The sequence below is a fragment of the Taudactylus pleione genome, unplaced genomic scaffold (genome assembly GCF_031769625.1).
Source record: "Taudactylus pleione unplaced genomic scaffold, aTauple2 ptg000121l, whole genome shotgun sequence".
Taxonomy (NCBI): Eukaryota; Metazoa; Chordata; class Amphibia; order Anura; family Myobatrachidae; genus Taudactylus; species Taudactylus pleione.
Window position 1 is genome coordinate 13,888,697 of NW_028284523.1, and position 14,873 is coordinate 13,903,569.

A 14,873-nucleotide genomic window follows, 5' to 3' on the forward strand; every position below is an offset into this window, starting at 1 on the left:
TCACTACACATCTCCTGTTCAAGCAGATTTCAGTGACCTCCTCGGCCCAGTCTCCAATGATATAGGTTCTCCTTGCCTTTACAAAATGTAGTCCTGCTGCTCTTTGCAGCCTAGCTCGTGGAGGGCAGGGATTATGATTTTGGTAGGTATTATGGATTGGGACACCCCAAAATGTAAAAGCGTAGCACATGTATTTAAACAAAACATTGTCTAACCTTCACATCCACTTTCATAGTCTTTTTGCACAAGGGAATGTGCACTATCTTCATTCCAAAATAATGAGCCGCCTTGTCAAATGCAGCATGGGCGCTTACTGGACAAATACTACAGTGAACACATAATACAGAAGACATAAGTGCAATGTTACTACAACGTTTCACATTTAAAATAGAAAAAAAAAAACACAGGAAAGGCTATTGTAAGGACTTGCTACATTATGATACATCCAGTTTCTTCTGGAGAGGATAACAAAATTACGTAAAGTGGGCATCATCTGTATTAGGGATGTACTGAATCCAAGATTCTGTTCTGGATTTTGATGAATACTAAAGATTTCCAGATTTCCATGCACATTGTATTTATTTTTACTATCAAGCAGTTTATTTAGGCTACAAAAAGACTATACATGTACTCAATTTAAAGGCTCCAGATTCAGGGGCTGGCTGGCAACTTTTAGCCTGGGGGAACAAGTCCAGGGCACTGGCCCATAAACAACGGCTTATCCTTAAATAGAGATTGCGAGGTCTTGCACGCAGACTGACCGCGAGAGCGTGTCCTAATCAATGGCTCAAATAGGGATGTTAGTTACAATATATACACTTAAATAAAACATTATAAGAGGAAAATAGAATGGTGGATATTTCTCAGAAACAGAGACAATATAGGGCCCCATTTAACATCAAAACAGAATACCTTTAACACTTACTGAAAGAGGACCACAACCTCTTTAAGTATCTAACAGCAGTAAGACACATTCCCTAGCTCCAGTATGTGTCTGTCTCATTCCCCCAGACCCAGTGCCCAGTATGCAGTGTCCCAGTAATGTCCTTAGTAGTGCCCCTTTATGCAGAGCCCCCAGTAGTGCACCTTTATGCAGAGCCCACAGTAATGTCCTTAGTAGTGCCCCTTATGCAGGGCCCCCCAGTAATGTCCTTAGTAATGCCCCCCAGTAATGTCCTTAGTAGTGCCCCTTTATGCACAGCCCCCAGTAATGCCCCCTCCCAGTATAGAACACACCCCACTCACCTGTCTGTGCAGTACTAACCTTTCTTCATGACGGCCGCTGGGCACCGCTCCAGTCCACGCCATCCCGTGCAGACGCTGCCGCTGACTGGATCTAATTAGATCCAGAGCGGCGGGCGACGTCATGACATCACCCTCGCGCTGCATCACTGGGAACGCTGGCCTCTGAAGCGATCAGAGGCTTCTGATAGCTTCAGAGACCACTGTTGCCAGCCTGTACTGCCCGATCGGAGCCATAGTTTTCACCCCACTACTTTCAGTATAATTACTGAAGAATGTAAGAAAAACCTGCACTAGGTTACTGAAAATAAATAAATGAGGGGTAATCCTATAGCTATCCCTATAGATTCCAAAATGTATTAAACTATAGATGCTATATAGGTGCCACGCACTGATTCAAGCTAATATAGTTTTATATACAAAGAGAAAGGAATCAGTTTTTGGTACGGGTTCACTCAATCCCTTCTACAGAATTAAAATACTTTGACTTTATTAAATATGCTTTAAAATCATTCAGGCTTTTTTAATTATCAATATTAGTGCTATATATTGCTCACTACTCGCACATCATTATAATATGCCACCCCTAAATTATATTTGATGCTTACAAATCATAAACAATATGCCCTAAAATAGGGCTCTATAAAGCGAAATATAAAAAAATGTTAATAATATAGAAATATAGAGTGATGAGTAAACAAGAGGTTTGTGAATAATGTCAGTGTCATAGGTTTGGCTCCAAGCATCCATTTTTTCATCGGTATAGCATGAAAGTCTAATGCAATTAGGTTTTGAGTGTCTACAGTGTTATACACTACACAAAACATAATCTGGTTTTACTAGTAAAAAATTTTCCATGGTCTATTCCATTCATTATCCTGACACAATGTCCTGCACTTATCCGTACAACTATGGTTATAAATAATAGACTGTACCTATTGGGACCTATGGGACCCTGCTACTTGCATGTAGATCAAATGGGACACAGGTCTAGAACGTCAGCAATCATGCCAAATGTCTGGATAGTAACAAGTGTGACCACCTTAAGACAAATTACAACACACTAAATCATATCAATAAAATGCTAAGTAAATATTACATCTCTGGGTGCTTAATTCCATTCTCAAGTGCCAGATCCCTGTATGCTTTGCAGGCCATAAGGATGCTTTCTGTCCCTCCAGATGTCACCTACAAAATGAAAAAAAGTTGGATGTATGAACAATTTCATATAGGAGGTAGGTTTGACGCATATTTGCCAACTCTCCCTCATTGTCAGGGAGACTCTCTGACATAGTAGCAATCTCCCCGACTCCCTGAATAGTCTAGAAAGCTCTCTTATTGCATCTTATCCCCATTATATAGCTGTTACATACTTGGGGAAAAAAAAAAATCAGAGATATATACTGTACATTCAAATAGGATTATGGTCCATATGGATTCATACATTTTTATATAAGGTTTCTTGTGGCTACTTAAATGGAACCACCTGCAAAGCACAATACTTGTTGATCTTACTAACTGCTTTGGAGCTCATTTACAATTGGATTCAAGTAAATTTTTTGACACGTCTCTCAGATGTAGCAGTACACACCCACTTTACCGCCATTCTCATAAGTGTTGCTTTCAAAATCTCCCTGAAATGCTTTTTCAAAAGTAGGTAAGTATGGTTTGCCTCTACAATCTTCTAGCACCAGTTTTACAAGGGCCTCATATTAATACAGCTGTTAACATTTAGAAGCTCTGACAGGATACATGTTCCCTCATCCAAACCACTATAAACTTGGTTACACGTAGGACTTTTCCAAGCTAAAATACTCTGTGGCTTTAAAAATTCCAATGCTTTGGTTAGATTATTCCGATCTTTGCTAATACTCAGAAAAGTGCATTGGGGGCACATTTCCAGAGATGCCACTGTGATTGGACTGAATGTAAAATGGGATGGGGGTGTAGCAGTGGCCAGGACACTACTGAGCTAATGAACCTGTGTAGGATTTTACACTATTCTGATCATGTGCGTTTTAGTAAGATTTGCCTTGTTGACCTTGTGTACTGACCTACTACTACTAGTAGAGAACATACAAAACGCTCTACAATGAGCAGTATTCACTATTAGCTTCATTAATGTTTTATAAGAGTTTTATGATAGCAAAATACAGTGAGTTTACCAATTATATAATGTTGTTGTACTAATTGACCTTTAATTACAGGTTTCAAAACTGTGTAAAAGGCCTGAAAAACCAATGATATTATGAAACATACTGCTGGAAGTGTCTGGGAACTGGTCTCTTCTACACTATGTATTGGGCAATAGTCTGTAAAAAATGTATGCATAAAGTACAGCTGCATCATAGCACACTTCCTGTTTGCTGTTAGATCTGTTACCACAGCAAAAAAAAATAATGGTATATGATAGTCTGCAACAGTTATCAGCTCTGTATAATAAATATATATATAATGAACACAAGCAAAGAAAAAAAAAAAAAAGTTTCACGGAAATTACCATCTAGTTACGTTGTCCTTTATTATATTTAAAAAAAAAAAACCTTTTAAAGCCCCCATCATACTTAAACTGCTTTAACTTTCATATTAATCATAATTCACATTCCACTCGAGCTGAAAGCTACTTTTTAATTTAGGACATTAGTCAATTTGCTTATCAGAAGCCTTTAAAAACAAAACGAAAAGAAAATGAACACAGTGATGATTGTGGAAGCGGATACAATGGCAGCATAATGTATAATACTGTAATACGTTATGGGAGATATATAAAATGACTGCAGTGAGAAATGTAATATTTGATGACATCACTGGGACAAAGTTTATTTTACAATAAAAACTTTACAGGGAATGCTTTATTTATATATACACTAACCTCATACACTATCGTCAAGCTTCTTTTTTGTGCAATCGGATGCGACAAACCGCCACACTATACTGATTAGTTTGATATGCAACACTTGTATATCTGTGTGCGACTGACTCTGAATCTGTACACGATGAGCTACAATGTTGGTCGTGGCTTTTTTTCCCCACCAAGTTCCCATGTGTGCTTCATATACACACTCAGCAGATCACATATATACAAGTGTTGCATATTAAATTAGTCAGTGCAGTCTCGTGAATCGGTTTCTCACAGCCAATTGAGATTAAGGGGTATATTTACTAAAGTGCTGGATTTTAGAAGTGGAGATGTCGCACATAGCAACCAGATTTAAGCTATTATCTTCCATAAGGTGCTAGATAAATGTTAAGTAGAATCAGATCACGTCTAAAAACCCGCAGTTTAGTAAATATTCCCCATAGATGCAAAATAAACACACACACACACGTTAGTAACTAGCAACTATTGCACTTGTTTTGTAGTTTCAAAAGACAATTGTACTACTGTACAAATAACTTTGCTAAATATTTGCATGGCTGCAAGTTATTTTGTAGTAAGAAAATTATAGAGAGATTGATCATTGGATTGAACTGGTGAAAGGTACAAGCTGGAAAACTTACTGCTCCACAAGTATCAGGCCCTCCATTAAAAAGGGTGCATGCCATTCTTACAATTTCTGCTTCCATTTTACGCACGCCAGGGAAAATATCGGGATGTAGAGGATTGCTCCATGCAAACTCTTCATACACCTGTAATACACCAATGAAAAATAATAAGCAACAATAAGTCATGACACTGTATGACAAAAGACAAAAGTCTGCACACTGATATACTGAAAATGACTAACAAAAACAATATACGGTTCAATTGAAACTGATTTAATATGTACAGCCAAACTACAGAATTTTAAATACAATATTAACATGGGAGGGAAGGTCTTTTTATGTGTCTATTACCAAATGAAAAGCATACAAATCCACTATGTATCAACAAGCTCTTAACTAAAATCTAATTTGTAGGCTCATTAGTCTACAGGTCATTTCAGAGACAAATTAAGTAGTAATGATGCAAGACTAGGGAATAGAATGATGAGTTATGTACTACAAAAACACAACATCATTTTGACAGCACATTTACAACAAAGACAGAGCAATAAAGAAGTCAGTAAGAGTATCAAGCCTGAAACATGAACTGTACATTTTAATAACTGTTCAGGCAGAGATTATGGATGCTACAACACTAACACTACTATACATCAAGCCAAGCATATATGGCTGCTCCACTAATACCAATATATGCATTGACCTTCCCTAACCAAACTTCAACCCCTACAATTTACAATATTTAGAATACAGTGGCTAGACTAATTTACCTTGCCAAATTTTACTGCTGCTCTGCCCATCACTACATTGATTGCATATACATTACATAAGTTGCCATAAAATGCTTCTAACCTACAAAATTATTATCTTTTATTTTTAAGGTGCCACAGTTTACGTGGCGCTGCACAGGGAATATACAATTAAATGAGAAACTGACATATGAATGGTACAGTAACTGTAAGAGGACTCTTTAGAACACCAGAATAAAATAATTAACAGAACTGCACCAAAACATACATTCAGTAGCAACTTTAGTAAGTACAACTGCAAATATCTAATCAGCCAAATCAACTCAATGCAAAAATGTATGCAGACCTCTTTCAAAGTTTTAGATGTTATTGAGAGCAAACATCAGACTTGGAAAGAAATGTGATCTAATGGGTGTTGTACTTTGTCGACATTCATAATGTCGACATGAGAATGTCAACTTTGTCATGTTGACATGCATGTTCACAATGTCAACATTGACCACTCATGTCAACACTGAAGAAATATTGAGATGATTAGAATGTTGACAAAATGTCCCTTGGGGTCTAGCGGTGAATTACCTGGAGCGCAGGGCGCGGCAGATCCAGTGATGTCTTCCAGGTCCAACAGTCAGCTGATGACTTTTGGCTGATCCAGCAGAGCTCTGGGCGATGAGTATGCCTAAAACTAACCACCCATAGCTTAATCCTAACTACCGCTCACCCTCTGCTTCCGGTCCATGCAGAATGTCAGCGTTTCACATGTGAACATGTCAACATTCTGCACATGACGATGTGTGCAATGTCCACATAACTGTTGACATTGCAAATGTCGATATTTTCACTACATCCCGATCTAAGCTACATTGACTGTGGAATTATGGATGCTGGTTTGAGTAACACAACTGCTGATGACATGGGGTTTTCATGTACAAGTTGACATTGCAAATGTCGATATTTTCACTACATCCCGATCTAAGCTACATTGACTGTGGAATTATGGATGCTGGTTTGAGTAACACAACTGCTGATGACATGGGGTTTTCATGTACAAGTTTCTCTAGAGCTTATAGTTATGGTGTACAAAACCAAAATCATCCAGAGTGGCAACTGTGTGGGCAAAAATACCTTGCTAATGACAGAAGCCAGAGGAAATTGGACATACTGATTCAAGCTGACAGAAATCTGCAGTAATGGGGCCCATACATTTGTAGTGTATTGCCCAAAGTCCTCGTTCTGTCGGCAACAGGGGGTCGGAGAATCGGGGGAAATCCAGCATGTCGGAAATCAGAGATTCCCTGATCCCAACCAAAAAATTATCAGGGGTCGGGATTTTTCACATGCTGTTTTTCCCAAATCCGCCAAAAGATTGCAGATCATCGACGTCCGCAGATTGGTGGGGAGCCAGGCCATAGATGTATGGCCCGTATTACTCAGATAATGAGTTACAACAGTGGTATGCAAAAGTGTATCTCTGAATGCATGGATATGAAAATTACTATAGAAATAAAACAGCAGAAGACCACACCAGGATCCACTACTATCACGTTAGAGCAGGAACTGGGGCTACATTGGGCACAGTCTCACTAAAACTGGATAGTTAAAGATTGGAAAAAACATCACCAGGTCTGACCAATCTCAATTTATGCTGCAACATGCAGATGGTTGTCAGTATTTGGTGTAAACAAGAATCCAGCACTTGTGTTAATGTAAGTTTATTCCACCCTGTAGCTGGCACTAGGAGAACTACATTCCCCAGCAGCCCTTGCACCACCCAGCACCCCCAGAGCCTCCCAGTAGCCCCCCTTCACAGTGACAATATGAAGGGGAGGCCACTGTGAGCCGCAGAGATCCCTGGACATGCAAGTATAATTTTTCTTTTGTTTTATGCGACACGGGTCTTTCAGCTCTGAAAACCCTGCAATCACTTTTTTTTCACAGGATAACGCGGGTATCGGGAATGCGCATACTCGCATTAATCCAAAATTGGGTACAAGGTTTTTTAACTCACTAAACCTTGCCCCATATAAGAAAGAATACATTATCCCAGGTGCCCAGACGCAAGATAAAATGTTGGCACCCTACATGCTAACTCTGGGCCTCATTCAGGGATAGACGGAGTTAGCATCGTTGCTGCTTCTTTGGAAGCAATAGCGATGCTATCATACGGTAATGTAGCAGGAGGTGTCTGTAGGAAAAAGATGCCTCCTGCCAGAATATGCGGTCCGAGTGCTGCATTTGAAAACGCAGCATCGGACCACCATCGTGACCAAAAGTAATAGCCCATATAAGTAAGCTTAAGCTTGCTCAGAATGGGCAATGGAACTGCTCAGCCGGGATCAGGAAGTCTACATTGGAAGAAGCAGATCCCGGGGCATTTTAAGAGAGAAGGGGGCCCGTGTGCAGCCTCCGTTTGGGCCCCCTCCTCTCTGTCGGTGCCCGGAGCGCAGTAGACTCTGGCTTTATCTACAGCGTAAGCGCGGGTCTCCAGGAAAATGGCACCCACGCCTATTTTCCTGGGGACACATGCGCAGGTCACCGGGAAAATGCCCGCCATCATTTTCCCGGCCTGGCGCTGCGGAGCAGCATATCGGAATCTGCTGAGGGGTAAGTATTTATTAACAATGGGTGTAGGGTGTGCGGTGTGGGCACCCCTGGACCCAGGGGCCTGTGTGCACTGCACATCTTGCACCCATTATAAAGACGCCTATGAGCAGATCCTGATCTTGGGACTCCCAGAAAATGGGGGCGTCATGTACCTGTTTTTGAAGTAGAAGACTGGTACGTGAGCAGTACCGATTCCAACATCGGGTTTGCATACTTCTCTGAATGAGGCAGTGTGTGTGTGTGTCAATAGTTAGAAGTAAGCTGCTGCTGTTGTTATGCAGGCGGGATGATACACAAGGACAAATGGGGAAAACAGGGACATGAGTAGGGTAGAGGATGTGGTGGAGGGTTATGATTGAATCCTGGTAATTTAAATATTTTTCCTGTTTAGTATAAAAATCCATGTTGTATGTTATGTCCAGGTACATACAGAGTATAGAGGTTCCTATCTTGTGGAAACTTGTTCTTGAATAAATGGTAGCCCTTAGACTCTATAGTAACTTAGATGACCCTTCTGCATATGCAGCACTCTCAGCCGGTCACTGGAGTCATGTGCCAACAGCAGGTGGGTTAGGCTACCGTGGGGCTCTATGACAATGGCTGGTGGGACGGATTCAGATGGACTAGTCAGGATTCTGCCAGTCGCTGCAAGACTCAATAAACGTTCACCAGCTGGGGTTGTTTGGTGCTCTGTGCAGTTGGTTCCTGCTTTGGGAGGTCAGACGGGGAGGATCCCAGCTTGCTACACAGCAGAAGAGGCGCAGCTCACTGCAGTGCAGAGCGTTTACCAGCAGGAGACATTCTGTTTTACAATGCAGGTGTAAGCAGGGCTCCAGGGACAGCACAGATCAACACTGCAATAGCACCGTGTGCACTGATGTTAAGTCATGTCCGCGACCAGGAGCACCAAATCCAAGACACGGAGTGGAAGCAACGTGGATACTGACTGGCACCCAGCTCCTCTTACACGGCAGCAAGTCCAGGACATGGAGCAGGGGACAACAGAAGTAAGGTGCCCACTTCAGGGGTGACCACCTCCATTGTTTCCGACAGTTCCGTCCCTGGTCTAAGCTGGTTTTGCAAACATGACTTAGTTAGGTGACTGTGTATTCAGATGGTCTCCACAGTTGCCAGATTTCAATCCTTTGGTATGTTATGGTAAGGGAGATTTGCAGGATGAATGAACAGCAACAGAGTGATGTCAATGTCATCATGGAAAAAGAAAAAAAGATCTGTAACGAATGTTTCCTTTGCTTTGTACAATCCATGCCAGAAAGAAGTCAGGTTGTTATGGGGACAAAGATGGCTCTAACCCAGTACTCAAATGGTGCCCCTAATAAATTGGCTGCTTAGTGTTCTGTACATATGTTCACTTGTCTCAAAGTATCTAAACAACAACAACAACATGATGATCCCTCCACTTCGCCACACTCACAATTACATGATGCTCCCATTCACTTTTTGGTGAATTCCTTCCTTTGTACAACAAGAGGTACAAACTTATAAAATTCTTAATCAGCCCTCATTTCAATAAAATATTCTACCGGACTACTATTCTACACTGTTCACTGAAAATGTACATTTATTCTCTTTCTACTGTCTGCAAAGCTGGCACAGCTATGTGACTGGGTCAATTAGCCCTAACTATGCATGAGTTACTGCAGCAATCTATACTTCTGTGACATTTATCCTCATGTATCCAACACCACTTTTATATAGATTGTATAGTTGCAAGCTTTTACCTATTTGTTTGATAATACCCGGTCTTGTTCCATCACCTGTGTCTCAACGCAAAATGTAAATTTTTTATATAAATAAAGAATAATAATAAGGGAAATAAGAAAAGAAAGTTTTCCTGAGTAGAACAGCTCCCATCCATATATTTTATTGAACAAAACATCATGTACATAGTTTCACCATAAACCTATCCCCAAGACTAAAGCTGCATACACACATAAACGATAATCGTTTCAAAAAATCGTTCACTTTCTGAGTCAAACGATGAACGATTATCGTTCATGCGCGTTCACGTTTGTAGTTTTGCAGTTCAGTCAGACTTGTCAACTGAACGATTCTCATTAAGGGACTATGCAAAAATCGTTTGTAGTTCAAAAAAATTGTTCATTACACTTTAAAAAATCTGACAGAAAATAGTTCATAAAATCGTTGGTAACAAAATTGTTGTGTGTGTATGCAGCTTAATGGAGCATACACACGGTCAGATTTGTCAGATCTGTCAGATGAACGATTGAACGATTTGACCAAATATTTGAACGCTTGAACGATTTTTGACTGCATTAAATGAATGGAATCGTCCAAGTCTGACTGCAAACACATCAGATGTCAGATATCGTTATCTGACCATCGGGAACGCGCATCGTTCATCGTCCAGGCATGTCAGATATGTCAGATTTTCCTTCAGATATGAACGATTGAACGATTTTTGAAATAGTTATCATTCAGATCTGAAGAAAAAACTGACCGTGTGTATGCACCATTAGTAACAGGAGAACAATAATTTGTTGCAATTAGATGCACCTTAAAACTACAATATTCCAGCATCAGTGTGACAAAAACCCCTATGCTACTGAATCCAAATCCTGCCCCTTCCACTCAGTGTGTGGCTTCCCGTGTGTCTTATTCCATCCCTCGTATTGTGACATTGCCCCATCACATGAGACACAGCACTGCTATGAACACACCAATGGTTTAATTATGCCATGCACACTCTAATGGTCTGATAACAGAAAACAGGAAATGAATAATGTATACCATAAGGTATTTTTGAAGCTGGTCGCTTTGAAGTACAGCCCATAAACATTCTCTTTAAACAGATTTACCTTTACAAACAGCTGGGTCAGCCGTTCATCTCCACTATACACTGCTCCAGACACTTTTCCCTGTTCCCAGGACACCTCCCCTAAAATATAATTATCATTTAAATCCATATTTTTGTAGTAAAGTATACAAAAAACATTTAACAACTTGAAATGATTAAGATTGCTAAAACCATCTATGCATTGCAATATTGTGATGAGTTAGGCACCAAAGAGATTTGGGGTGGCCAATACTAACAATTCAATAATATCATTAAACGTGATGGAAACCTCACTATGGGCCAGTGTGTGCTTGCTCAATGCTGGGTCTCCAGCCCAATCTAGAGTTATTCGACGCTATAGGCAGAGGCGGGCTGGGCCGGGTGCCATGTGCCTCCCGGGCCGCAGCGCCATGCAGGCAGTCTGTGTCTCTGTGACACAGCTGCCTGCACTGCGCGTGTAGCGCTGACCGGACGGAGTTCAGTCAGCGCTACACAGTGACTGACAAACACAGAGCCGCCGGCGCCGGCAGCTGTGTGTTTGTTTTAAGTAGCAGCCAATGAGAGTCTGTCAGACTCTCACTGACTGCTGCTGCGCCCACTGCCAGAGCCGCTCCATCTTCCGGCTCCTGCAGTGGGTAATGGGAGAGACGTCATGACTTCTCTCCCATAATGCATAGTGGGCCGGCCTGGGAGGACAGACGGAGGAGCGGGTGGCGGGAGCAGGGATTCAGGTAAGTGTTTATTTTTTTTATTATGGGTGTCTAATGGGGGGGGCACTACAAGGGTGGGGGACTATTACTGAGGGCACTACAAGGGGGGACTACTACTAGGGCACTCCATAGAGGGGAGGGGACTACTACTAGGGGCACTGCATTGGGGGGAGACTACAACTGGGGCCACTATTTAAGGGGCACTGCATAAGGTTTACCACTATTGGGGGCACTATACAAGGGGCACTGCATAGGGGGTACCACTACTGGGTGGGACAATATAAGGGGCTTGCTACTGGGGGCACAAGGGGCACTGCACAGGGGGGGCCACTACTGGGGGCACTATATAAGGGGCTTACTACTGGGGGCACAAGGGGCACTGCACAGGCGGGACCTATACTGGGGCCACTGTATAAGGGGCACTGCATAGGGGGGGGGGATCACTACTGGGGGCACTACTTGAGGCATGCCTAAGGGGGTCCTCTCCTGGGGCACAGGGGGGCAATGTATATGGGCACCACAACAGGGGGCTGCCCCATATCTTTATTTTTACTTTACATTAATCCCATATGGACCTGCCTCCTCCCTGGAACACTTGAGGGAGGGGAGAGGGGGCGCCAAAGCACGCACGTGCTCCGGACACTCTGGCTACACGTTACTCCTCTGCCAGGGCCGCCTGCATGCATTTGCCCCCAGGCTAAAAGTTGCCAGCCAGCCCCTGGCCATAGGTCAGAATAGGGATGGAGGAGACCATCTAACATTTCCCTCTAAATTGTTGAGGTGTATAAATAACCTTATGTATTAGCCCATTATCATATTCTGTTATATAAAGTGATTAACTAAACTAACCTGTTTCCAAGTGGCAGGATTAGCCCATTAGCACAAATAGATTTGCGGTCATTGTGAATCGTGAAAAGAAGCGAAAGATGATATGGCAGATCATGGGCAACCTGACCCTTACAGCCAAAGTAGTTTAGATAAATAGTAGTTCCTTCTACTTAAGTTTAATTTAAAGAGCACCAATTCTAAAATTGATAATATACATAAATATATATATTATTTATTATATATGATAACTAGATATACCAGTCTTGGGTGTGCGGTTGCGCTGTGATATTAGGCACGCCATGCATCTATTTTACAGGCAAAGTAGGATATCCTAATATTTAAAAAAAATTAAAAAAAACAAGATGATTTTTTTTTTTTTTATCTTTAGAGTTCACTTTTTTGCCTTAGCAATATGTTGCACTTACTAACTAAGTATGCTTTTCGGTAATTCCACCCAGTACATACACGTCATTATAAATAATAACAGGACATACCTAGGGCAGAGTATTCTTTAATCTTTTCTATGACTTGCTCCTGTTTGAGCCCAGTGTGAGGGAGAGCGGTCACGAAGCTCATTCCGTCTTTCATATTTAGCACGACATGGGCCATTTCATTCAAAGCTTTATCCAACTCCTTCTGGATCTGTTCAAAAGAAAATGAAAAAGGCTATATTGAATTTCTATTAATACTAATCTTGTGACCTTCTGTAGGCAGGTCGCATAGCCTAATCTAGTAACTAAAGCTGGGTACACACTATACAATAAATAGGGCTGACAATCTAATTTCCAATGGATCTGCTGCAGTATCTGATAGTGTATAAGCTCCTCATTGGGTCCTGATATGTGGAGTGCTGCACAACATTCCTTGGACGCGACAGAAATTTATCTGGATTCCAACAGTTATGCCTCGATTCCTGAGGATACGTAGTTCATATTAAAACATCACCTTTGTGGGCATATGTATTTAAATCAGCAATGACGTGTCTCCTTTCAGCTCGATTATTGTGTATGCTCGAAATTGGATGTTTTTGGGATCATTTTTAAGCTCCAAAAATAGTCTAGCCCCTAGCATTGTTTGGCAAATCTGTCAGGGGTGTACGCAGCTTTCATCTATCCTTTGTGAAACTTAGGTGTAAAATTAAAAAACAGACAGTAGAAATTTTTTTTCCCAACATGTTGCTTTAAAGATTTAATATGCTCTCACAACCTTTTTTCAGTAGCAGGTCTGCAAACGGTTAAACATTAAAATGCAGCACATGGCCCTACCCTGCTCTTTTCCTGTAATTATTAATCCTGCCCTGCTGCTTCTATACCCCCACATGTAATAAGCAGGGAATAAAGGTGGGGGGATGTCCCTGCAATCACACATTGCTGAGCTAAATCCCCAATTGGATAAGAGTATGCTCATCACTACACTGTGGTGGTTTCCATCAATGATGGAGCTACTGCACAGTGGGGGAGATTTATCAAAGCTTGGAGAAAGATAAAGTACCAATGAATCAGCTTCAGGAGCTTGTTAGGAGCTGATTTGTTGGTACTTTCTCTTTCTCTCTCTCCAAACTTTGATAAATCTCCACCAATGTGTTAAATCAGGGATCAGTAAACGCCACTAAATTTCAAGATACAGATGTGTCCTCATAGACCTATCCTTTTTGCACCATATGGTGCAAGATGTCTGTTGTGACTTAGATGCTCTGCCATGGGCAGTGGTTTAAGTGCCTATGTACTTTTTCCCACATTTTGCGTCTTAATTCGCAAATAATGTACCAAGTCACAAATTGTGTACTAAATACGTAAGATTACTAATATTTTCTCACAAAGGAATTGGCATAAAGACTAATGGTTTAATAAACAGTTGCATGGCATGGCTAATTCTCAAGTAGTCTGTGGTGTGCCAAATGGGGCTATTTGGCATGAGTTATGGAGAAGTCTATCTGGACACATCTGTAAAGTTGAAGATTGCTTCTTTTCTCATGATATGGAGGTCCGAAGCCTCCAATCCACCTAGCTCAGATCATGTGACTAAACCTAGCTCATAGCAATTTTGACCAAACGGATATACAGGTGCCACAGCTAGTTTATTGTGTATGTTGCCAACAGCTCTGATGCCCCTGACAGTGGGGGTATGCACTAATAATAATAATTCAGAGAAGTCTTGCTTTAATTCATAATAAAGTAACCTGTCATAATCTTTGCTGCATTGAAGATGACATGCAAATAAATTACACTTTGATATACTTATCTTATCAGTCCATTAGAACATTGGTCAGAGGAGGCAAACTGCATGTTTTTTTTTTTTAAGTTTGAGTGGGTTCAAAGTTTAGTTGCACCATTTCCAGATAACAATAAATATTTTTCAGATAATAAAACTGACAATAATAAAATGTACCAATACCAATGAAGATGTCCACACATTATTTTTTTTCAGCAAACGGTTTCT

General features: G+C 41.1%; 1 protein-coding gene across 1 annotated transcript in view; it reads right to left on the reverse strand.

The window, feature by feature from the left end:
- Nucleotides 1-14,873, reverse strand: part of SGPL1 (sphingosine-1-phosphate lyase 1) — a 46,808-nt gene that overhangs the window by 8,908 nt on the left and 23,027 nt on the right. Inside the window, exons 4-8 of the mRNA XM_088472228.1 lie at nt 12,929-13,076; nt 10,919-10,998; nt 4,744-4,872; nt 2,342-2,430; nt 216-324 (exon numbers count right to left, since the gene is read on the reverse strand). Coding sequence (XP_088328354.1) covers nt 216-324; nt 2,342-2,430; nt 4,744-4,872; nt 10,919-10,998; nt 12,929-13,076 — 555 coding nt within the window. The remainder of the gene's footprint in view (nt 1-215; nt 325-2,341; nt 2,431-4,743; nt 4,873-10,918; nt 10,999-12,928; nt 13,077-14,873) is intronic.